The following is a 24,617-nucleotide window of genomic DNA, read 5'->3' on the forward strand; positions in this document are numbered from 1 at the left end:
CCCTCTGATGAGTGTATGAGTGATTTCATTTTTCACCAAAATACCTACCATCTTAGTAGCATTTCAGCTATTTGAAATGTTCTTGAAACTGGGATATTTGGAAGATAATGGGTGCATCATTATCACAAATATTTTCCTGGAAAGAGGCTACTGAATGTGAAAGTTGGTTATCGCCTATTTTGAAACATATTAACGAATCACAGATGATTTAAAACATGAAACTCTTCAAGTGTTGCTCTTTTTCAGTCACAAGCTGACCTGCATTCATTGGCTATGACCAGGTTAACGAAATAACAAAAAAGCCTTCCGGCTTCAATCAACCATGGTGTACCCGAAGCTAGAACTGTGCACATGGTTTCCCAAAGAAGAGGGGAGAATCAGAGGAGCAGCACAGATGGGAATTCCAGAGAAAGGGAAGACAGCAACACAGACTACCAGTAAATCCTATGGATAACAGCAGATACTACTTATTTCCAGGGCCACTTAGGCCAAAGGTTGCCTCCCTTGCACGTACTCAAGCACTCTCATGCATGCAAAATACAGATGGGTGAAGAGAAGGCTTGACTACACCAGGAAAGCCAGTCCCAAAATAAACAGCTGCCACCAACCATAAGCAGTGTCATGGCATGTCATGGGAGTGGGAGCCTCCCATGTCAAAAGAACATTACTTTGGGATGTTTCACTCTCACCAAAAAGAATCTAGCACTCAATTGGTGAGCTACAGAAAATCATTGTAGAGTAACTGTGCAGTGGAAATGTGTCAAAAGTAAATATACTGGGTCATCCTGAATGGTAAAATAAGGAGCAGGTTGTCAAATGGATACAGTGCCCATGATATTCAACCCTATATGCAACAAAAGGCATAACAACCCGAGGTTGAGTGTAGTGCTAGGATACAGCTGGTTAAGCAATGGGGATTTAGGCTTTTGTTCTAGAGTGGCATTCTACATCATTTTCTTGCCTAAGCAGGTTTTTCCAGGTATAGTGCATATACCAGTATTACCTATTACTCATGCATTGTAGATCAGTATCCGTCTAAAGGTATCATTTATTTAAAAACATATCAATAAGGAAACAAATCTTTCTTTAGTAGTGAGCCATTCTCTTTCACGTGTCAATACTTAAGTACTTTAAACTGACAGCCAGAGAGATTGTACTGTGGAGGTCTGGGCCTACATGTTCAGTGGACAAAATAAACATGAAAACCTGTTGTCCTGAACCTCAAATGTTGAGCCCTAGGTGTTGGGCAATAGTAATTCGGAATCACCAGGCGGAGATTAAAGCAGAACTGCCTGGCATGCAGAAAGTAAGCAGCTGCCAAAAATGGCACAAATATACCTAGGGAGGTCCCTAGATTGCAATTATACACAGGATATGGAACTTTCCAACCATCTCAATATTCTGGAATGCATTAATAGAGAGGATCCTTCATGGAACAAAATGATACCAGATCAATATATCAAGCAATGTCCATTAGGAATTTTCCCACAGAACAAAGGAAATAAAATTAATAATTAGTTTGCAGTACTAGGTATCTTCCTAGCAAAGATACAGAGAGCCATTCATTGGTAAGACCAGTAGCCTAAAAAACAAATGAAAAAAATAACCTGATCGAGTAGAACGTAGCTGATTAGCAAAATATGAAAGTTACTGGAAAAGATGTCTAATTAAAAAAGGATTGGCAAATGTGCTGGCACAATGGACGAAAGTCGAATAAAGTAAAAGGAGATGCAAGTTAATGTTGCATTTTAATGATGCAAAGGGAGATGCAATGCATGTTAACGATGAATAAGAATTAAAGTGTTACAAACTGTCAAAGTGTAGTGTATCGACCTTACATGCCACGGCGAATTATTTTTTTATGTCTGCTGTTAGCCAAAAAATTTGGATTTTTTAAAGATAAATATATATAAGAGCTTCCATAGGAAGAATGATTTTTGTTTTGCTAATAACTCGGCTGTCGTTTGACACATTTTCAAGGAACTTTCCAACATAAAATGTTCCTACACCTCAACTCCTTGCTGGGAGGTTTTGGGGTGATCTGTCAAGCTGGGGCTGAGAGAAGAGGAGTGTCAAAATACCTTCTCCCCATGCAACTTCCATGAGTGATTTCTAGAAAGCAATACAGAAAAAAATGGCTGAACAGAATTACTCCACATTTGGCAGAAATCTGGATATCTACTCTGAAAGCACGTTTTTGTGATTAGCTGTAAATCTATAATTTTTGTTTTGAGAAATTAAGGTTAAAATAGAGATCTCTAGTTGGTTGGCACCCTGGGACTGCAATTTGTTTAAAAAAAAAATATATATATATAAATAAAATATGATTGGTCAAGAGGCTTTTATTTTTTTTTTTAACCCCCATCAGTAGTCTCAGTACCATGGACCCAGCAGTCCCGCTGTACAGAGGAATACGATTGGCAAGTCATACCATGAAGAAAACTGTTGCGGCTACCATGATAGGACATGAGGCTCGGTCCTTAAGTCCTTAGGTAATTTTTTTTTTAAAGAACTTGGGGGGGAGGGGCCAAGGAGGGGTACCCTATCCCCCTAGCCTTTGTTGGGTGTGTCCCACTGGGACCCACCTAGGGACCAAATTATTTTTTTCAGCATGCCAGTCCAAAGGTGCTCTTGTGGGAGTCAAATATAATTTCACTGATGACATCTAAAATCTTTGCGGTGCAGGTTATGCTTGGGTCAGTTATGTGTAACTGGTGAATTTCAGTGTTTTCGTTTATAAACATTAGTTTTTTGTTATCATTAGAAAACTTTGTTTTATTATTAGAAGACCTACGTATAACTCCACTTAACCTTTGTTTTGTCTATATTATATATATATATATATATATATATATATATATATATATATACACACACACACACACACACACACACACACACACAAAAAATATAAAACCCAGAGGCAGTCGCCATTAGGTAGTGATTGTTAGGATCATGTTTCCAAAAACACACACAAAAATATAAAACCCAGAGTCAGTTGCCATTGGGCAATGATTGTTAGACTCATGTTTCCAAAAGCAAAAAATAATAATTTTGTTTTGCTTATAACTTTGCTGTTGTTTCACGATTCTTAAAAACCTTTCCTAAAAAAAAAAAAAAAAAATCTTCCATCTCAGCTCCTTACTGGAAAGTTTTTGGGTGATCTGTAAGCGGCGCAGAGAAAAATGGGGAGGCAGTTCCCAAAAAACAGAACAGCAATAACGCAGAAAACACTGAACAGATTTACACAAAATTTGCCAGAAAGCAAGATCTTGGTCCAGAAACTGTGCTTTTTGTGATTTGGTGTAAATCTGTTCAGTAGTTTTAAAAAAATGTAGCCTCTCAATGTATCGATATTTCAAGTCGCAAAGGATCCACGGAGCCTTGAGGTCCGATTGTCTGCCACTACGTCAACAATGGTGTATTAGTAGACATCTTAAGACTTGAGTAAAGAGTCCTGAAAAAAAAATATAAGGTAGAAGAAAGATAAGGTAGATTTACGCTAACACCACTAGGCCTGCTGGGGGGAATCCTCCAAGGCTGTTTCAAAATTAAAGGGGAGGAGGTGCTCTGTCCCCCTCCAGAGCCTGCAAAGACCCCAGTGACTCCAATCTAGAAGCCACTAATTCCAAAAGGGCAGGGGGAAGCACAGCCCCTCCCTGACCATCTAAAGGCCCCGGGACCCCAAACCGTGAGGCCAGCTCCAAGACGTGTCCTCAGAATCCCACTACCGGGACACAGTTTCCCTGTGCAGGCAGGCAAAAAATTTGCATCCCACTCCGGCAGGAGCTGCTAAAATGCTCATGCCGTGTGATGTGGGAATACACACTTCTCCTGCCTGCACTCTTGCAGGCAGGGAAAAAGAAACGGCTTCCACCTGGAATGAGCACAGAAAAATATCTGCTCTCACCATGCATGAGCAGTGCTGGCTCATGCACGCTGTACCCCGGGGCTTTTACAGGCCTCTTGGGTGGGTGGTTTGGATTGGAGTGATAGGGCTGGGGTGCATTGGACTGAGGTGTGGTGGATTGTGGTGGAGTGTCTTGGAGTGGATTGCAGTGGAGTGGATTGGGGTGGGTAGAGGAGAGGTGGATTAAAGTACGGTGGGATGGATGAATTGGAGTGGGATGGACTGAACAGATATGGTGGGGTGGATTGGAGTGGAGGGAATTTTGTTGAGTGGGGTGGTCTGGGTGGATTGGATTGCGATGGACTGAACTGGGTTCGGTGGGCTGGATTGGGGTACAGCGTGGTGGACTGAAGTGGAGTGATGTGGACTGGGGTGGAGTAGATTGGAATGGGGTAGATTAGATTGAGGTGCGGAAGAGTGGATTGGCATTGGGTGAATTGTACTGCAGTGGGGTGGACTGGAGTGAGGTGTATCTGATTGGGGTGGAGTGGAATGAGGTGGATTGGACTGAGTGGGGTGGACTATGGTGTGATGGGTTGGATTGGATTGAGTGTGGTTGATTGGAGTGGGGGTTGGATTAGACTGGCCTAGAGTAGGGTGGGCTGGAATGGATTGGCATGGGTTGGATTGATTGGAGAGTGGTGTACTAGATTGAAGTGGGGGTTAAATTAAGGTGGTTTTGAGTGGGGTGGATTCGACTGCAGTAGGGTGGATTAATATGGACTGGATTGGACCAAGTGGGTGGATTAAATTGGAGTCAGCTGGATTATATTGAAGTGAAGTGGACTGGGTGGCGGTGGACTTGATTGGAGTTCGGTGCGTTTGACTGGAGCTGGGCAGAGTGTATTGGACTGGGGTGGGATAACTGGAGTGGGTGGGATGGGTGAGTTTGAATTGGAGTAGGGTGGATCAGACTGCAGTGGGGTGGGATGGATTGGGTTGGTGTGAACAGGACAGGAGGGGATTGGGGTATGATGGATTGGGGTGAGATGTATTGGATTGGAGTGGGGCAGATTGGACTGGGGTGGATTGGGGTAGGGTGGAGTGGAGGAGGGAGAATTGGGATGGAGTGAGTTAATTTGAGGTGAGGTGAGGTGGACTGGACTTGAGTGGGGCAGACTGTTTTGGACTGGAGTGGGTTGTTTGTCGTAGTGGGGCAGGCTAGAATGGGGCAGGTTGTTTTGGATTGAAGTGAGAGGTTTGAGTGGGGCAGACTGAAATGGCTTGGAGTGGGTCAGGTTGCTTTAGATTGACGTGGGGCAGATTGTTTTGGCACAGCTCAGATTCGGGGAATTATTTTTCTTTCTTTAAGCTCATCATGAGTGCAGTCCACCTCTCTCTTTCGTGTACTGCTGCACCCTCAAATACCTCCCCTAGCCTGTGCCCTCTGTGTTGTCCTCTTACCCACTTCATCCATTGCTTTTCATCACCCTTCCTCCCCCAGGCTTTTCCATTTGTGAAATGTGCTCATGCACTAGTTTAAATATTTTTTTTTTCCAGCTCCAAGTTGCATCTGCCACCTTGGATGGCTAATTTGTAACAAAACATCAGCTGTGTCTTGCCATGTATGCAGTGCTATATGCACGTGCCTATGTCATCAATGCAGACTAAAAGCATCATGACACATGCATGGAAGTACACATCACTGTGCCATTCTTAGGTCCTGCCTACACAGCACATGTGCTGTGCTGCAAGAAGTATTGTTTTCAATTCAGTGGGCTTAGAACCCGAACACAACATACCATTAATTGTTTTTGCAGTCTACACCACTCCAAACACCACTCTATGCCACTCCACTGTACACCACTCTGCTACTGTCTCCTCTACAGGATGGCTAACTTTTAGTCATGCTGAACAGAAGCCACGCTGTGTACAACATGGCTTAAAGACAATGACAAAGCCAATAGCTCTACCAAAAGCAAGACCTATTGGCTTTGCCAATGCTTGTTTTTTTTTAACTGGAAAAAAGCATTTATTTTTGCCAATGCTGCATAGCATTGGTACAAACTGGCACAGACAAGTGAAAAAGTCAACACCTGTTGGCTTTGTCAATGCTTGTATTATTTTTTTTTTATTGGTGAGGGGACCGGCAGCTTACCCACCAATTTAAGTTTTACAAAAACTATGACAAAAAAAACCAGCACTGACAAAGCAAAAGCAAAAAGGATGGCAGACAGTCCCAAACCTACTGGCTTTGGCAATGCTTGCTTTATTATGTAATCATGTCCGATTGTAGTTGCCACGTTTGATGACGCAATAAAAAACATTTTTAAAAAAAAAAAAAAAAAAAAAAAAAAAGGCTGTGGCAGGGGTTATGAAAAAGGACCATTAAAGAATTGAACAGTTGATGAGTGACTCAATTTTTCAGAGAAAAATATGGAATGTGCATCAACTGACCTTTTTTGCCGATGCGTAACAGAAACACGCACTCTAATGGTAGGGGAGATATTCAACGAAACAGCCAACAAAAAGATGATCCTTGAGTACTCCTATGGGCTGATACAAGAGTTGATTGGTAAGGTCTCAAACTAATGACTGAAGAGTCCTGTCAAGGAAGCCGACTTTTGAAGGAGGCCAACCTGATGCTTACTGGATGTGTACATCCTTTTTAAACAAATACTGAAAAAAGGGGACTTGGGTTAAGCCAAACTTACTAGAAAACTGTCCAAAAGTCTTTTTTCCCCCCTTAACAACCACACACAGAAAAGCTGCACTATTTATTTCTTGAAACCCTAGCCAAAATACTAAATCAAGCCATGCAATACGAATAATGGTCAACAAAAGACACTTTTCCTGACGCAATGTGGTTTTCGATCACATTCCCCATATGATTAAAAATAAGTCTCCCAGATTGGGCAATGCACAAAACCACACAAAGAGAAAACATAAAAAACAGAACTGCCTTCTGAGTTAGTAAGATCGGATTTTCACACAATATAGTAGGTTTTCAGACAGTATAAAAATATTTGTCGTTCAACAAAATTCTTGAGAAGAGTCTGTCATGAAGGCCAGCCTCCAACCTCTCTGCATCACTTCTTTTGAACTTATTGATATCATGGGTGCCCTCCTAAACAAAACCCATCTTAGATTTCTTCCTGAAAATCTGACTGTGTGATTCTCCCTGGCTTTTCTACCCAGAATCATCTATGAATTTTACCCTATCCGGACATTGTGCTCCACTATCTCCCTCAATTATAGGCAACAAAACCAGTCAATACCTGGATGGATGACAGACAAATAGGAGTTACCAAGACCACATTAGTTCTGGTTAGTCCAAGTCTCTCGTTATTAAGTTTGGGCCAGGCTACCAAGGCAATAAAACTATCTCCACTACCCTTAGCAGGTGAATTAAGGTGCTGGTTAACAGGCCATACAAGGAACTGGGGATGTCTCTTGTTAACAGAGTTTAAGGTGGGTCCACAAGAGTGGGTTCCTTTATAGGCTACCAACTAGGGCGTCTTTGGACACCGTTGTTAAACTTGATGCTGCTTTCAACACGATTGTTGTACAAAGTTGAACTGTCAGCTTAACAATTTTTAGAAAGGTTTGAACCAGAAGGGCCTTAGACATTATTCCCCCAAGATAGCTATCACACAAAAACAGTGTGTCAGAGTCTTACCGGCTCATCTCACATGGAGCGCAAGGTAGTACTTGTGGTAGAAGAGCACCTACAGATAGTTTCTGCAAAGTGTTCCACATAAATGTTTTCATTTAATTTACTTTTCAGTAAGTGTTATTGGTGACATGCATTGTAGACTCTCAGTTATTCGATTTAACTAGTTGTTCCTTGAAATCACAGTGCAAGGACTGGAATTTTGAAACGGGACAACAGTTCATTCCTAGACTACTTAAATCTTCAATACACAAAGTCCTATCCATTCTTGCCCAGTTTCAGCCCACAATGGTTTGCTCTGCTTGAAAGACTAAATAAGAAATTGAAATATGTAGATTAAAAAACTGTGATTGAAAGGCACTACCAAACAAGCTGTTAGCCTGTCTCCGCCCTGACTCCAGATTCAACATTCGATTAGTGATAACTGTGGCAGCATTTTAACTAAGGAAACAGCGTGTAGAGGTAGGGTATGGATAACATGCTCTATTGCTCATATCCTGGACCATGTTGTTCACACCAGGCAAAATGCTATTTGATCAGGGAGATACTGTGAAAGATGAGAAGCAACATAGGTATGCGGGTGGGGGAAGCAACACAGAGAGTGCAGGTCGGGGGATCAAATAAAATCAAACGGGCAAACAAGAGAACATTGTAAAGCTGTGAGGAGAAGCACAAATGGGCAAGCCCATCATAGGGGGAGGTAGGGAGAAGCACAGAGGTGAGACAACGTTGGAAAACAAATGCACTCTTGTGGAGTGCTTAAGAAACCAAGAATTTGCAATGAAATAGGTTGCGCATTTTCTTGAGACAGAGCTATTGGCATTGTAAACTCATAACTGAACTTTTCTTGACACATAAATTGGTCACTCCTACCTCATAATTTTTTCTTTTCCTGCCATATAGTTACAGTGGCCCTGCATATAACTATAGCACTTCCATGTACCTTCTTCCTCTATCTGCAGCAAAAAATTAAAAATGTTGCTATTTAGAATCCTAATTTAAATCTGCCATTCTAATTCCAATAGAATACCACTTTCACCATCCTACCATCAGAGTTGCTAGCTGGCTAACACAATTTCCCAAAAATGACACAAGGCAGCCACAGAGGAGAAATAAACTAGGAGGGTCACCCAAACATATCAAGAGTGTTCAAAAACATCATAGTGTAAGAAGATGGCCTGAATCATGGTCATAATTGTAATAAGGAGAAATTACTAAAACACCTACAATTATCATATAAACCTTTATCAGAAATAAACTTTTGGCATTAGCCTGTAATGCTTAAAACTCCCTAACAAAAATATAATTTGTAAGGAACATGGTCATGCAACCATACTGTTAGCCCCTAAAGGGCATAACCCATGAAAAAAACAGGTGAAAGTAATGCAGTGTAACCATATATTTAGTCCCTATAGGGCATAGTACAGAACACATTTTCAAGGCTAGCATGCCTATTGCAATGATATTTAAAAAAGTCCCATAAACAGAATTCCTTTCAGCTGTAAAACAAAAGTTTGAACCATGAGAGAGCTTTAAAATATAATGAATGCTGGGGAGTTATTATTTTGGAGACCAGAGATAACATAGAAAAAAAGAGCACATCGTGCTGGACGTTTTGGTGGTGGTCCTATTGTCCTAGGACACAGGCTGAGTTATGAGCAAAAATGTTTTGTAAAAGTAATGCCCAGCAAAGCATTGTGGGGTAAGTTTCCGTGTGCCATGAATATTTTAGTATGTTGATAGGACTGTATTGCTTAGAATAGCCCCTAGAGGATGCCAAAACAAAAATAGCATTTGTAAGAAACATGGTCATGTAATTATATAACTAACCCCTAGAGGGCATAACCACACACAAAAAGATGGCTTAAATAATGCAACATAACCATATACAGGGCGTAGTACATTACACATTTTAAGGGGTAAGAGGCCTATAGCAATGATATTACAAACAAGGCCCTTGAAACAAACTACTCTGAGCTGTAAGACAAAAATTCCAGTCATGAAAGACTCAAAGACACTGACTGGTGGGAGGGGTTATTATTTTGGGATCCCCACTAAAATAGCGTGGGGACCCAGGGAGTAGACAGAAAGAGCACATTGTTGTGGACGTTTTGGTGGTGGTCTCATTGTTCTAGGGCAACCACAGGCTGAGTTATGAGCAAAAATGTTTTGTAAAAGTAATGCCCTGCAATGCATTATAGGTCGAGTTTTCTCCGAGTGCAGTGAATATTGTAGCATTGGCTCTCCCGGGGTGCTGGAAGAGCCGCTTTCACTTTGAGGATTTCTGGTTTACGTAAAGCATTTACCAACTTCAAGTGTTTTAAGGGGGAGAGCCATAAGGAATGACTCTGATTCAGTAACTGTGAACAATCTGACTAGCACTCCAGTACCGCAGATGGAGGGCACCTATTGTGCCTGTTCATGCTGTGGGCACCATGGCCGCTATGCAGCACAAAGAGAAGAGACAAAAGAAAAAAAAAGTTCTCCCACGCTGAAATATATCAGCAATCGTGCAATAACGCATGTAACAGGGGCGGTCTGCAAGGTGTGACAAAAACAGTCTCAAGGCGGGACAAATGTAAAGCATTTGCGCCAATGACGTCAAGTGATTTTTTGAGAGGCAAGCTCACGAACGACTGAAAGTGATGGGTGTGGTTAAAAGCCCACAATACTTACAACAGGTCAAATCGTTTGCGTGATCGACCTAAAAAAAGAAAAGAAAAAAGTAGTTCCCTTGTGAGGAACAAAGGACACAAGTAAATTGACAATGCTTGAGCGAGGGACAGACAAAGTGGACAAAAGCAAGCAACTGAATAAAATGCAGACAAATGAGAGTAATAGTAAATACAACCTATAGGTGAGCTTAAAGCCATTCTATGTTTTGGTAAGCCCATAATAGGTCTTACGCAACCTGTATGGTAGATTTGACTTAATCAGTGTCAACATGATTTCCATGTACAACCAACCATACACGACTGAAAGATAGACATCCCAGAACGATACAAATGACCACCAAATTAATAAAGTGCTATGATGTCAGACTGAAGGTAGAAGATACTATACAAAGGCTGATAATATAGAAAAAGTATCATTCTTATTCAAATTATTCCTCATGGGAAAAATTTGGGTTGTATTCTTTGTTGCTCACTTCTCCAAAGACTTTGTTTAGGTCAAACACAAGACATTTTGATTACACAAAATAGGGTTAAATACACAGCCAACCATATATATTTCAGTGGTCTTAAGGGATGTTGTAAAAATAAGTTTTACCCCATGCAATTTCCATCAGGAAATTCAGAAAAAACAGCGGATTATAATTATACCAAATTTGACAGAAAGCCAGATCTTACTAAGAAAGTATGTTCTTTGTGACTTTAATTGTGTTCAAACGATGTTTGTGAAATTAAGGTTAAAAAATAGAGATATCCGGATGGCTGGTTCAGCAGGACAGCAAATTTAAAAACAACTTGAGAGACCTGATTGGTCACGAGGTCTTCAAACATCCCCCTTCCTATAAGTCCCCCACCCCTTACCCAATGGCCACCTCAGAACCCATCCGTCCTGCTGTACCGAGAGCTTTAACTGGCTGGCCACAACATGAAGACAAATGTTGTGTCTGCCATTACAGGGCCCAGGGGCTCAGTCTCTGTGTCTTGAAGTATTTTTTTTTAAACATGTAAGAGCTGGGTATATCCTGTCCCCTTAACCTTTGAGAGGTTCATCCAGATTTATTTTTTTTCATTTTCAGGGCATCAGTCCCATGGTATCACATTTGGAGCTACCTGTTAATTATTGAAATATGTTTCCACAGTAATGCATGAGATAACCATTCTTGTGTATTTAAGCTTTTGAATGTTGTTCGTGCTAGGGCCATTATACTTACATGAAAAAAAGCACGCCCTGATCCTTGGCTTGAACATATTTTTCTGTACTACACAGTACAATACTTTTCAAAGTATCACACGTAGGAATGAAACACGGTGCAATAGTCTTTTGTTAATATACAGGTCTGCTAAACATGCACTTAAATACAATTAAAAGGAGTATATTACACACCCTGCCCAGTGACCCAAGCCATGTTGATTTTTTCAAACAATATTCCATATGTAGACATTTCCACAGAGCAACTTTTATGGCATATCAATAACAAAAAGTTTCTCTGAAAACAATGGAGCACACATTATCAGGCCAATGGAACTACTTAGAGACAATTTTCAAATGTTAAAATGTCAATAATAGTAGAATTTCCATAATGTGTTTAAGAAGCCCACAAAATAAGAAACTCACTTTCATCTTTGAATATTAAAGTGGTGAAGAAAAAAAACCAAAAACCTTGATATCCTGCAATTCAATCACAATCACTTTTACTACTGAAGCTTTTAAGAATTTTATCTAGGAATACTCCAACGTTCCTTTACCCAACATCTTTCAGTGGGATAGGACCTAGCAGTAATGAAAAACTGTCTTTAAAATGGGTCCCTACCAGACTGCCATATATATATTCATGATCGTAATATTACAGGCAAAATAATGGCTGTATGCAAAAATCTTTAAGGTAATCCATGCCAACGACTGAATCACTGTATACATTTCATATGTTCAACCTAATCTTCCATTTACTAGCAGTATTTGCTTCTTCCCAGGTGTTGAGGTTCTGTAATTGTTTATGCAGAATATGCATCTTACATGGTGCACACTGCGAACTGAGTTACTTCTAGGGGGCTAAATTACATGTTCCTCATAACCTCCAGGGAGATTGACCGGGCGCAGAATTTACGATACAAAGCAGTATTTACCTGAGAGTTAACAGTAGATACAAGTGGTTTCCCCCAGAATGGGAAATAACGTGCAGACCCTGGAATAACAGGTCTAATTCCGTATTTTGTTCCCCTTCGAAGTGAAAATATGGGCCAAAATCCACAGCCATTTACCACCTGCTTTGTGTCGGTGGTGAATGTTTGGAGACGTTTTGTTGTGCCTGTGGGGGAGACAATGTGTTGGTTGGCGGTCATTTGTCCTTTCATTTCAGCTGGGGGAGCTTCTTCTGCCCTCCGCCACACTGAAATATGCAGGATTTTGGGGGGCAGTTACAGCAGCTGCCTGCAGCTCCACAGGGAAGTCCGTGCCGAGGTTTCTAGTCTCCAAATTAACAGGTTCATAATCTGTGGACCTAATAAATCTGGGCCTGGACACAATAGGACAAACATAGTTGCCCAGAGTAATTTAGCCCTGAACTCTGCCCTCCTCCTCCGGCCCAATCAGAAATACCACTCTACCACCACCAGTAACTCATAATCAAGGCCTGGGTGTCTTGCCGAATTCAGGTTTGTGATGGGTGGTTGTGTTAGGCAAGATTGAGAGGTCTGGAGCTGAGGCTTAAAGTAGTACAGTGCCTTACATTGCTTGTCACTGGGTCACATTCACATACAATGCTTGGCCACTCTACAGCGGGCAAACAGCGATGGTCAGATATGTGTCGACTGTAATTACGACTGCATGTGAAAGTGTGTGAAGGAGGCATGCCCTGCTGTTGGAAGACTGGACTGCACCAAAAAAAGAGAAGATGCTGTATTTTACAGGTGGTTAGAGGGAGGGAGTGTGTGCGTGTGTCAGAAAGAAAGAGTGCATGGTGAGGGGTATGTGACAAGGCAGTATATGCAGAAGGACAGAGAGAAAACACAGCGATAAAAAGGAAAGAAAGGACTCGTGAGCTGTGCTTGAAATGGAAACATTGACTGAGATTTCACAAACTGAAAGTCAAAAGACATGCGCATGGAAGTTTTTAGAAAGTTGTGGGAGAAAATGGCTTCAGTGTCCAAGAAAGTGACACACTACAGATGAAAGTTATGCGACGGGAAGAACGGAAGTGACGGAGACACTATAAAGATCACTACCTGTGCCACAGACCATAATAATGTCGAATTCACAGTCTGATATTCTCAGATTTGAAACATTGTCAACTCTAAATTATTCACGACAAAATTATTGTTATTTATCAAATACTGCCAAAGCATTGGTAAAGTCATTAGCTCAGGCTTGTATCAGTTGTTTGTGCAATGCTATGTGTTTGGTCTAGATGCAGTAAAAGACAACTCACAAGGGGCACTCAAATATTCCTGAAACAGCATGCGGTTAGAAGCAATGGATGTTAGTTCACATGTTTTAGGCCACACCGCTTGAAAGGATGATTCCAAGTTATTGGTCTTTGGTCAAATACCCTTTTAGAGTACAACCCACCCTTTTCATCATATTTATAGGGCTGATTTAAACTCACGTTCTCTCAAATTACTCTGTTTCCGCATTAAAAGCTCAAAATAGTCATCCAGCGCAAAGTTGGACCATCAGTTCGGTGACAGAGGACCAATGGACGACTCTGGCAAGTTGAACTTATATTCGAATCTCCCCAGGTGTGCACGTAACCCCTACAAAGCAAGGTTCCCTTCCTTAAACGTACTCGTCCTGTTACGACTCCCCACTACGTTTCTTGTAAGTACCCTCTCTCCGCGCACCCCACAACACTAGTACATCACATCTCACTGCACACTCATTTGTACCCGCGCTTTGACCCCCTGCCCTGCAGCGTCTTCGCATGCCCTCCACACATTCACAAAGTACCCGCCGCTCGGCTGCTCCCCCTCACTCACGTGCACATACACGGCTGCAGACTCATGTCCCTTCAGCGCTAGCCTCTCCTTCTCATCCCCATCCACGTTCTTCTGCGCACCGGACCCCGCCGCTGCGCCTCTCGGAATCCCTGGGGAGAGCAGAGCCCTTCCCAGGCGTCCACATCTCAGGGACATGGGAGAAAGGGCTCAGAGGCAACCCTCAACAACCAAAAAGTGTTCGTTTCATTGCTTATCCCAAGTTCAAAGGAAGCGCAACACTCTTTAGAAAAAAGCCCTAGAAGCCCATCTCCGCATAATGACAACAACTGGTTTAAAATAATACTCATTTGAAACCAACATATTAATTCATCATTCAGTACAAGATTGCGCCTATTAAAATTACGTGTTAATGCATTTAGACTACATCTCTTAAATTATAGAAATAATACATACATACTTTTTTAGTACCCCTTGTAATTTGCAATGTTTGGAGAAGATAAAACCTCTGTGGCTCTGTATGCAGCATTATGACTTTATTATTCCAAGTATGCTCTCCCATCGCCAGGTCCAGAGCACACGGGTGTTGCAAAAGGTTATTTTTTCTAATATAATTAAAACAACAATAGATAAAATGTACGTGAAGCTGAGTGTATTTATCTTCATCATTCGTTAAATGTAGGCCTTGATTTAAAAATGCTTGGTACTGCTTAGTTATATTATTACATAGCTGCCAAGTTGTAAGGCTGCTTATGTGTGACATTTTGCAAGCTTGAAGTGTGCCTATGTGTTACGTTTAAATGCCTTGCACATTGTTAAGAGCAGGAAAATAGATATGTCTAATTAATCCGTCTCCCATTTGATATACAAAGAACACTCTGTGACTTCCGAAGTGCTTAGTTAAAGTACGCAATTGACAGTGTTTGAATGGAGCAGAGTATCACTCAAGTCTCCACAGCCAGTCTAAGCACCCTGGCACAGTTAGGTACAGATGGGTACATGGACAAGGGCAAATGTGAACTACAGGCCTTGAGAGCCTGGGTTACGTGGGCCACGGAAATGCAGAGTGTGTACCAGCTGATAGTTAGTCTATCATAATTACTGCAGTTACTCTTGTTAGATTCAGCGTAAGCGTACGATCTCAAGTATATTTTAGTATACATCTCTGTGGGCTTAAATCCACCCCCTGCTTTTCATTTGCTTATTTCACTGTCCCTTAAAAATCCTTGCTTGCTAGTGGTCAGTCCTGTATTTTTGTCCCTCCTTTTCTCTTTCAATCCACCCATGGAGCAGGGACTAAGTACAGTATAATTACGCTGTGGTTCTATATCCTTTGGTTTGAGGGTCTACTTTATAATTTCCTTGTTGCTGCTGTTACGCTGTGGGTGCTTCAGGGCGTAGCTGCTTGAATTTTATTGCAGCATTTGTCCCTCCCACCTCTTCCCAAGCCGGAAAAGACCAGGTATTGTGCTAAAATCGCAGCTGCTGCAACAGGGGTGCTTCTCAGTGACTGGAGGCGCGCTCTCTCATATCTTTTAACTGTATGATATTTTTTAACTTCTTTCCATGCACAGTGCCATTTCGAGGTCATAAAGCCTTGTTTATTATACCAGGCTTTCGCTGCCTCCTCTTCTCCCTGCTTCCCACCCCCTTCTTGCTTCTTGCCCACACCTTCAACATTGCACCACCCACCTTCCTCACACGTGTGCCTCATTTTCAAACTCAAGGCTTCTGCTCCCCCGTCGCTCTTCCCTCTGGAGTCCACTTCAACTCCACCTCCTTTTTCTGCCTCCGTCTCTCCACTCCTCCCACTTTTCTCCATTTCCACTTCCCTCTTCCCCTGGTTCTGGAACAGGGACCGAAACATAAACAGACACACAACACTGGTCAGTGGCAGCGGCCTGGGACCCCTCACAACATCTTACCCTGGCAGGATGCAGTGCATCATGAGGAGCCCCAGCTCAGCAAGTCTTCTGAGGAGTAGATCCTGCAGGAGGAGAGCAGGAAGGTGACTGTGCAGAATGGAAAGATCTTGGGTAAGGAAGCAGCAAACAACACCCACACCCACAGACAGGCACACAACACCATGCAGGCAGCCTGGGGGGGGGGGGGGATGGTGGCTCTTAAACGCCTCCATCAACTTAAAGTTTACAACTCTTATTGACACAACTTCAGTGTGCATCGTTTTACAAGCAGATTTTCATTTGCATTTCTCAGCAGAGAGCAGCACTGATATCGCTTTTGAACCACAGAATATGGTTGTCTCTTGCTGTTTACTTGAGGTAGCAGTTCTACTAAGTACTATTAAAGTACCACCCCTTAATGGGACCATGTCAGTGGAATGGCAAAGCTACTGGTTGTTTAACCTTGTATTTTATAATGGTGCGCCGTTCATTTGCAGTGTCAGTATTGTGTAAAAGGCCATGAGTGTTTTTGTCTTGTAAGGACTTCCTTTCTTGCTCGTTTCGTAGCCAAGCTGGATACATGCTTTACCTTCTTCTTGGACATTCAGATTTGTTGGCATTTTTTCAAAAAATCTGCAGAAAATGTAGGAGACTATGAAATCTTTGCTTTAATGTGATTAAACGGCAAGAGGCAGGAATGGAATCGTATGACAGACTCACTCTAACATCTGTCTCTGCTCCTGCTGGATCCCAGCATTTTACACAGCTGCCTGAGAACCAAGCTGGGAAGAGGACGGGGGCCGGGGCGTCTCTGTCTACCTGTGAAAAGAAGAGGGTGGGGCCCAGTGTAGGAGGCTGGCCTGGCTTGTAGTGAGTACCAAGGGGTACTTACACCTTGCACCAGGTCCAGGTATCCCTTATTAGTGTAGAGAGGTGTCTAGCAGCTTAGGCTGATAGAAAAGGTAGCTTAGCAGAGCAGCTTAGGCTGAACTAGGAGACGAGTGAAGCTCCTACAGTACCACTAGTGTCACTTGCACAATATCATAAGAAAACACAATACACAGATATACTAAAAATAAAGGTACTTTATTTTTATGACAATATGCCAAAATATCTCAGTGAGTACCCTCAGTATGAGGATAGCAAATATACACAAATATACACAAGATATATGTACACAATACCAAAATATGCAGTAATAGCAATAGAAAACAGTGCAAACAATGTTTAGTCACAATAGAATGCACATTGGGATAGGGGCAACACAAACCATATACTCTAGAAGTGGAATGCGAACCACGAATGGACCCCAAACCTATGTGACCTTGTAGAGGGTCGCTGGGACTGTAAGAAAACAGTGTGGGTTAGAAAAATAGCCCACCCCAAGACCCTGAAAAGTGGGTGCAAAGTGCACCTGAGTTCCCCAGAGAGCACAGAAATAGTGATAGGGGAATTCTGCAAGGAAGACCAACACCAGCAATGCAACAATGATGGATTTCCTGACGAGAGTACCTGTGGAACCAGGGGACCAAGTCCAAAAGTCACGATCAAGTCGGGAGTGGGCCAGATGCCCAGGAAATGCCAGCTGTGGGTGCAAAGAAGCTGCCACTGGATGGTAGAAGCTGTAGATTCAGCAAGAACGACAAGGGCTAGAAACATCCCCTTTGGAGGATGGATATCCCACATCGTGAAGAGTCGTGCAGAGGTGTTTCCGTGCAGAAAGACCGCAAACAAGCCTTGCTAGCTGCAAGGGTCGTGGTTAGGGTTTTTGGATGCTGCTGTGGCCCAGGAGGGACCAGGATGTCGCCAATTGTGTGAGGAGACAAAGGGGGTGTCCAGCAAGACAAAGAGCCCACTCGGAAGCAAGCAGCACCCGGAGAAGTGCCGGAACTGGCACTACGAAGTGGAGTGAACCGGAGCTCACCTGAAGTTGCACAAGAGGGTCCCACGAAGCCGGAGGACAACTCAGGAGGTCGTGCAATGCAGGTTAGAGTGCTGGGGACCCAGGCTTGGCTGTGCACAACGGAAATCCTGGAAGAGTGCACAGGAGCCGGAGTAGCTGCAAAACATGCGGTTCCCAGCAATGCAGTCTAGCGTGGGGAGGCAAGGACTTACCTCTACCAAACTTGGACTGAAGAGTCACTGGACTGTGGGAGTCACTTGGACAGAGTTGCTGAGTTCAAGGGACCTCGCTCGTCGTGCTGAGAGGAGACCCAGATGACCGGTGATGCAGTTATTTGGTGCCTGTGGTTGCAGGGGGAAGATTCCGTCGACCCACGGGAGATTTCTTCGGAGCTTCTAGTGCAGAGAGGAGGCAGACTACCCCCACAGCATGCACCACCAGGAAAACAGTCGGGAAGGTGGCAGGATCAGCGTTACAAGGTCGCAGTAGTCGTCTTTGCTACTTTGTTGTAGTTTTGCAGGCTTCCAGCGCGGTCAGCAGTCGATTCCTTAGCAGAAGATGAAGAGAGAGATGCAGAGGAACTCTGATGAGCTCTTGCATTCGTTATCTAAAGAATTACCCAAAGCAGAGACCCTAAATAGCCAGAAAAGGAGGTTTGGCTACTTAGGAGAGAGGATAGGCTAGCAACACCTGGAGGAGCCTATCAGAAGGAGTCTCTGATGTCACCTGCTGGCACTGGCCACTCAGAGCAGTCCAGTGTGCCAGCAGCACCTCTGTTTCCAAGATGGCAGAGGTCTGGAGCACACTGGAGGAGCTCTGGACACCTCCCAGGGGAGGTGCAGGTCAGGGGAGTGGTCACTCCCCTTTCCTTTGTCCAGTTTCGCGCCAGAGCAGGGCTGGGGGATCCCTGAACCAGTGTAGACTGGCTTATGCAGAAATGGGCACCATCTGTGCCCATGAAAGCATTTCCAGAGGCTGGGGGAGGCTACTCCTCCCAAGCCCTAACACCTTTTTCCAAAGGGAGAGGGTGTAACACCCTCTCTCCGAAGAAGTCCTTTGTTCTGCCTTCCTGGGCCAAGCCTGGCTGGACCCCAGGAGGGCAGAAACCTGTCTGAGGGGTTGGCAGCAGCAGCAGCTGCAGTGAAACCCCGGGAAAGGCAGTTTGGCAGTACCCGGGTCTGTGCTAGAGACTCGGGGGATCATGGAATTGTCTCCCCAATGCCAGGATGGCATTGGGGTGACAATTCCATGATCTTAGACATGTTACATTGCCCTGTTGGGAGTTACCATTGTGACGCTATACATATGTCGTGACATATGTATAGTGCACACGTGTAATGGTGTCCCCGCACTCACAAAGTCCGGGGAATTTGCCCTGAACAATGTGGGAGCACCTTGGCTAGTGCTGCGGTGCCCACACACTAAGTAACTTAGCACCCAACCTTTACCAGGTAAAGGTTAGACATATAGGTGACTTATAAGTTACTTAAGTGCAGTGGTAAATGGCGGTGAAATAACGTGGACGTTATTTCACTCAGGCTGCACTGGCAGGCCTGTGTCAGAATTGTCAGATCTCCCTATGGGTGGCACAAGAAATGCTGCAGCCCATAGGGATCTCCTGGAACCCCAATACCCTGGGTACCTCAGTACCATATACTAGGGAATTATAAGGGTGTTCCAGTATGCCAATGTAAATTGGTGAAATTGGTCACTAGCCTGTTAGTGACAATTTGGAAAGAGAATGGGAGAGCATAACCACTGAGGTTCTGTATAGTAGAGCCTCAGTGAGACAGTTAGTCATAACACAGGTAACACATACAGGGCACACTTATGAGCACTGGGGCCCTGGCTGGCAGGGTCCCAGTGACACATACAACTAAAACAACATATATACAGTGAAATATGGGGGTAACATGCCAGGCAAGATGGTACTTTCCTACAGCCAGAAGCTATGCATTCCGAGGGCTCGGGCAACAACTTCAGTGATGAAACAGTAACATTGCAAGCTGAAACTTAATGCTGAACTGGTAATTTTTATATCAGTGCACATATTCACTTTTTGAAATGCTAACTAAGCTAAATACGAAAAAGTAAATAGTTAAAGGTAATTCAGTTTACAGTAAGTGTTGAATTATTGTGTCATCCATTCTCTATCTATGACTGTGTTTTTCCCTATCCCGCTTTACTTAATCTTTTTTCTGTTGTGTGCAGTCCATAGGATGTTTTTTTTACAGACTGCTGCCACTGTGCTTCGGGGCTCCAATTAAAGAATTCCCCAAAGTATATTAGTGGACTTTTTCTTACAATGAGCTACACAAAACATCTTATATCAGAAAATAACAAAGCTGTAACCCGGAGGTCTTGACAGATGCAAATGCAGACGCATACTTGCGATGTGACGCCCACTTCACGTGCAACCTACTAAGCCAGTCTGGCTCTTCAGACCACACAGAGTAGTTTGCATTCTGGGTCTTGTAGTTTCAGTCTTTTGTAATTATATGTACGCGGTATTCAAAGCCTCTGCTAGGCAAGATTTGAATTTTATTAAACAGCGCTCAAACAGTGTTCCGATACAGGTGTAAAATCGTGATTCAGGAGTCATTTTTTAGGTCGAGCCTTGGGTATGTGTGGCCGTTCACCAGTGGCATGTGAAGTAACAGTAGACGTTGTAACATTAAGGATAATGTGCTGCATGGCTAAATACATAAGGTCCCAAAAACGAGACCAATTGGTTATGCCAATGTTTGTGATTTTTACTGCTCATTTCAGCCCGAGTGTCACAGTTAGACGGGGAGGACAGAGGCGGAGAGATGGGAAGCCTGACTAATGGATCCTGAAAGAGGATAACCTGGCAAGGTCTCAATCAGAGGCTGTCATCAGTGCAGCTGATCTGTGTTCTTGCTGGCTGCATGTGAGTATGAGTCTGACTATAACACACTGAAGAAGGCAAGCAGTTAGTTAAAGTGTCTCAGTAAACTTCTGAGCCACATTTATGACATTCTATGATCTTCCGCCTCTAAAAGGAACAGTGAAACATCTCCTCTTCCCTTCCACTACCATCCTCTGAGCTGTCAGTCTGCCATCGGTGTTCAGTCCTATTTTCTTACTTTGTGTTCCAGCACTTAAAGGTCTATGATGCTATTAGTCAAAACCATGAGTATCAAAATGGGGATGCAATACTTAAAGGATAAGCACAACAATATTTTTAAATGTTCTACAATTTCACTTGAGCTGCAGGATAAACTATCTCACTTGCTACATTTCTTCTCTGCAAAGAGAGACACATGGATACTGTCAATTATTCCAATGTGTGCCCTTGATAACACAAATAATAAAAAAAAGGCATATTTAATGTCCAAGCACTCTAGCCAAGTGAACAAAAATATTACAACAAAATGTACATACAACTGTGTGCAGGCCTTTACATGGTCTGCAGAGAAGGGAACTTGCAAAGCCTAACCTTTAGAGGTGGCACTCCTCTATCATGTGGTGTGTGTTTTAACACACACTAAAACAATGTTCCCATAGTGACTTTATGACACTTAAGAAAAGTGCTCAAGTTCTCAGGGCTGAGCCCTTGACTGGACTGGCTCGTTGGAATTCCATGCCATTAAATATAAAGTGTTCAATACGCTCATCAAGATATACTTGTTTTAAGTGACTTGTTGACCGCGCCAAGAGGCCCTCTGGGTAGTGAGTACGCTATAAGTGCTATGATTGACTGACTGGTCCAGCGGGATTCATGTGCATGTAGCATTGCCACCTGGACAGCTTTTTTTACCACATGTCCAGTACATTAGTGCTCCCTCATCATGCACTACTTATGACCTCACATCTTACATCACTCATGACATGTTCTATCACATCATTGATACATCATTCATAACATCACTGATAACACCTAAAATTACATTCTTGATGACAACACAGTGCATTATGGGGGCGTTAGCTATAGTTACTTTAGGGCTTGAGATAACGATCACAGGTGAATTTGATAGGTTTTGGTAGTTGAAAATTTTGTTTTAACTGTCAATTTCACCTAACTATAATGTCCCTTTAACCTTTGTGTTTTTCAGTGGGTACATAGATAGATAGATAGATAGATAGATAGATAGATAGATAGATAGATAGATAGATAGATAAATAGATAGATACATAGATAGATGGTGGGCATATATATTAAGGTAAAGGCCACCCTCCCTGAGCCTTACCTGGCCCCAGGGTCCCCATTACCCAGGGCCAGGTCCACTAAAAAGGGAAGGGGGCAGCGTGACCTCCTCCACTAAACCTTAAAAGGCCATGTGGACCCCCCCTGTCCCCAGGCCAAATTCAATTAAACAGGGGAGAGGGCATGAGGCCTCCCTTTCTGAGACTTATTTGGCTCCGATAACCCCGTCCCCTGGACCAAAATCTAAGTGGAGGGGGCATTCAACCACCCTCCCAAGCCTTAATAGACCTTGAAGACCTCATCTCTCAAGAACAAATACAATAAAAAAAGAGGAGGAGACCGCACAGCCCCCAGAACCTTCTTGGGCCATGGGGATCCCACTCCCTGATCAAAAGGGTGGTGGGCATGCAGCCCCACTCCCTGAGCCTCAATAGGCCCCGGGGACCTCATCTCCTGGGGCCAAATGTAATAAAAAAGGGGAGAGGCCACACATCCCCTAGAGCCTTCTTGGGCCCTGGGGACCCCAGTCCCTGATTTAAGGGATGGGAGCCATGCAGCCCCACTTCCCGAACATTAGTAGGCCCCAGGGAACCCATCTCCTGGAGCCAGATTCAATAAAAAAGGGGAGGGGGCCACGCAGCCCCCAAGCCTTCTCAGGTCCCTCCAACACAGGGCCCCTTCATTGCTTTAAAGCACACAAACTCAGGAAGAAACTTACATACTCACAATAGGTCCTTCTGACTCCACAGTCAACATAAGAGATGGGCTGGTGGTTGTCGAACATGGAAGCATGGAATAGGAGATCCATCTTCAGCTCAACCTGGACATCGTCATCAAGTCTGATGCCAGCAGCGAGGGCTGGGGCACTCAGTGTTGCAAGTTTCCACATGAGGAAAGTAGTCCTCTTCATAACGACACTGTGGGTGTCTGGGTCGGAAAAATGGCTTTGGAAGCTTGGTTGGTTGTGAAATCTTGCTGCTTTATTGAGAAAAAATGGTAGTGAACACAAGGAAAACAATATTTCTTCTTCAAGTAACCCTCCTGAGGGGGAGGGGATGGGGTATGTCTCCGTAATCTTGACAGTCTTGAAGTAATTATATCTTTCTTCTTTTTCCTTCTTTGCAGGAGAGGTACCGGGGTATGTGGCTGCCAGAGTCCGCCAGGAGAAAACAAGAGGAAAAAGAAAACAGCGATGAGAATTTGACTTTTCTACCAAGTTTTCCTTCCCTTCACCAAATCACATGGGGTAAGTCTGATGTCTGGTTTCTTCTTATTTTACAGATGTCCAGGGGTTTTTCCCAGCATGTTCTGGTAAGTATAAGGGGCATGAGGGAAAAAATATATATATGTATCCAAACAAAACAAGAGAGTATCCCAGGAGACTATTGTGCACTTAGAGGAGTATGGTCTCTTTTTATTGACTCAGGGTGGGGGTTGGCTGTGAGGCACAACAATTGGCGTTGGCATCAGTGTGCTATCATGCATTCCAGGTTGGGGCAAGATTCTCTCCTTTTCACAGTACCACCCCTCCCTGCCCAGTCAACCCCCGGGTGTGGCCACTCATAGTCATGGCCACAGTTCTACTGAGCTGTGGCAGGGCTTCTTAGCGTCTCTGGCGTAGTCCCAGCACTACACCTCGAACCATTCCTCCTCCTGCTCTCTGCGGACTCTCCCTCCTCGTCTCCTCGACCTTTGGCATCTTTGTTCTTCCCCTTTTCGGCGTCTTTGCTTTTCCCTGCTCTTCCTTCTTCCTCGTTCGGTCTCTCTTCTAGCGTTTCTCCGTCAGTTGTCCCTCTTCCTTTTCTCCCCTTCCCTCTTTGATTCCCTGGGTCCTCCTTTTCCACTTCCGGGTCACCGCTTTTGTGTTCTCCTTCCGTCCTGGTGCTTAGTGATTCAGGTAGGTCCAACTTGCATGCACCTCCCTGTTGAAAAATATCCAGGGTTAATGCCATGGTTTCCTGGGTCCTAACTTCTCAGTTTCTTTCCTTTAGATACCCCCATCATAACTGGGAGATGGACCTCGTTTCCCTATTTCAGGTAAGGAGTGGGGTCGGGCAGGTGACATTTCACAGACACCTACATATCAACTGTCTGGAGCTCATAGATGGCTCATTTGCAGTTCAATTCTGGACCAGGGACAGTGTCCTTTCAAAAGTATGTCTGAAAATGGACAATGTTGCAGCAGTGTGATATGTCAATTACTTAGGTGGAACAAGATCCAGAGCCCTTGCAACCTTTCCAGAAACTTCTAGGAATTCTGCCTAAAGAAGAATGACACATTGATGGTGGAGTATCTGCCTAGGAGATCCAACACAGTCACAGACTGGCAATCCCAAGACTTTGAGGATGCAAGTGTGTGGATGCTACATCCGTCGATTTTCAACCAGCTCTCAAACCGGGGGTCGCGTTCATGATAGGCCTCTTTGCCTTCAGACTGGATAACCAATTTCCATCTTACTTTTGCTAGAGGCCAAATCCAAGCACAGCTGCGACAGATGATTCCCTACAGGATTATAC

At 43.6% G+C, this 24,617-nt stretch overlaps 1 protein-coding gene across 3 annotated transcripts in view; it reads right to left on the reverse strand.

Annotated features, from left to right (window-relative positions):
- RSAD1 (radical S-adenosyl methionine domain containing 1) overlaps window positions 1-14,402 on the reverse strand; it is a 68,593-nt gene extending 54,191 nt beyond the window's left edge. For 2 of the 3 annotated variants that reach the window (XR_011194200.1, XM_069200067.1), the window contains exon 1: window positions 14,168-14,391. Coding sequence is in view for 1 of the 3 variants with exons in the window: in XM_069200067.1 (XP_069056168.1) it covers window positions 14,168-14,323 (156 nt within the window). In the remaining 2 variants the exon portion in view is untranslated. Of the gene's footprint in view, window positions 1-14,167 lie in introns of all 3 variants that reach the window. The other variant, XM_069200069.1, reaches the window with a different exon arrangement.
- Window positions 14,403-24,617: the final 10,215 nt, after the last annotated feature.

The sequence above is a fragment of the Pleurodeles waltl genome, chromosome 7 (assembly GCF_031143425.1).
Source record: "Pleurodeles waltl isolate 20211129_DDA chromosome 7, aPleWal1.hap1.20221129, whole genome shotgun sequence".
Lineage (NCBI taxonomy): Eukaryota > Metazoa > Chordata > Amphibia > Caudata > Salamandridae > Pleurodeles > Pleurodeles waltl.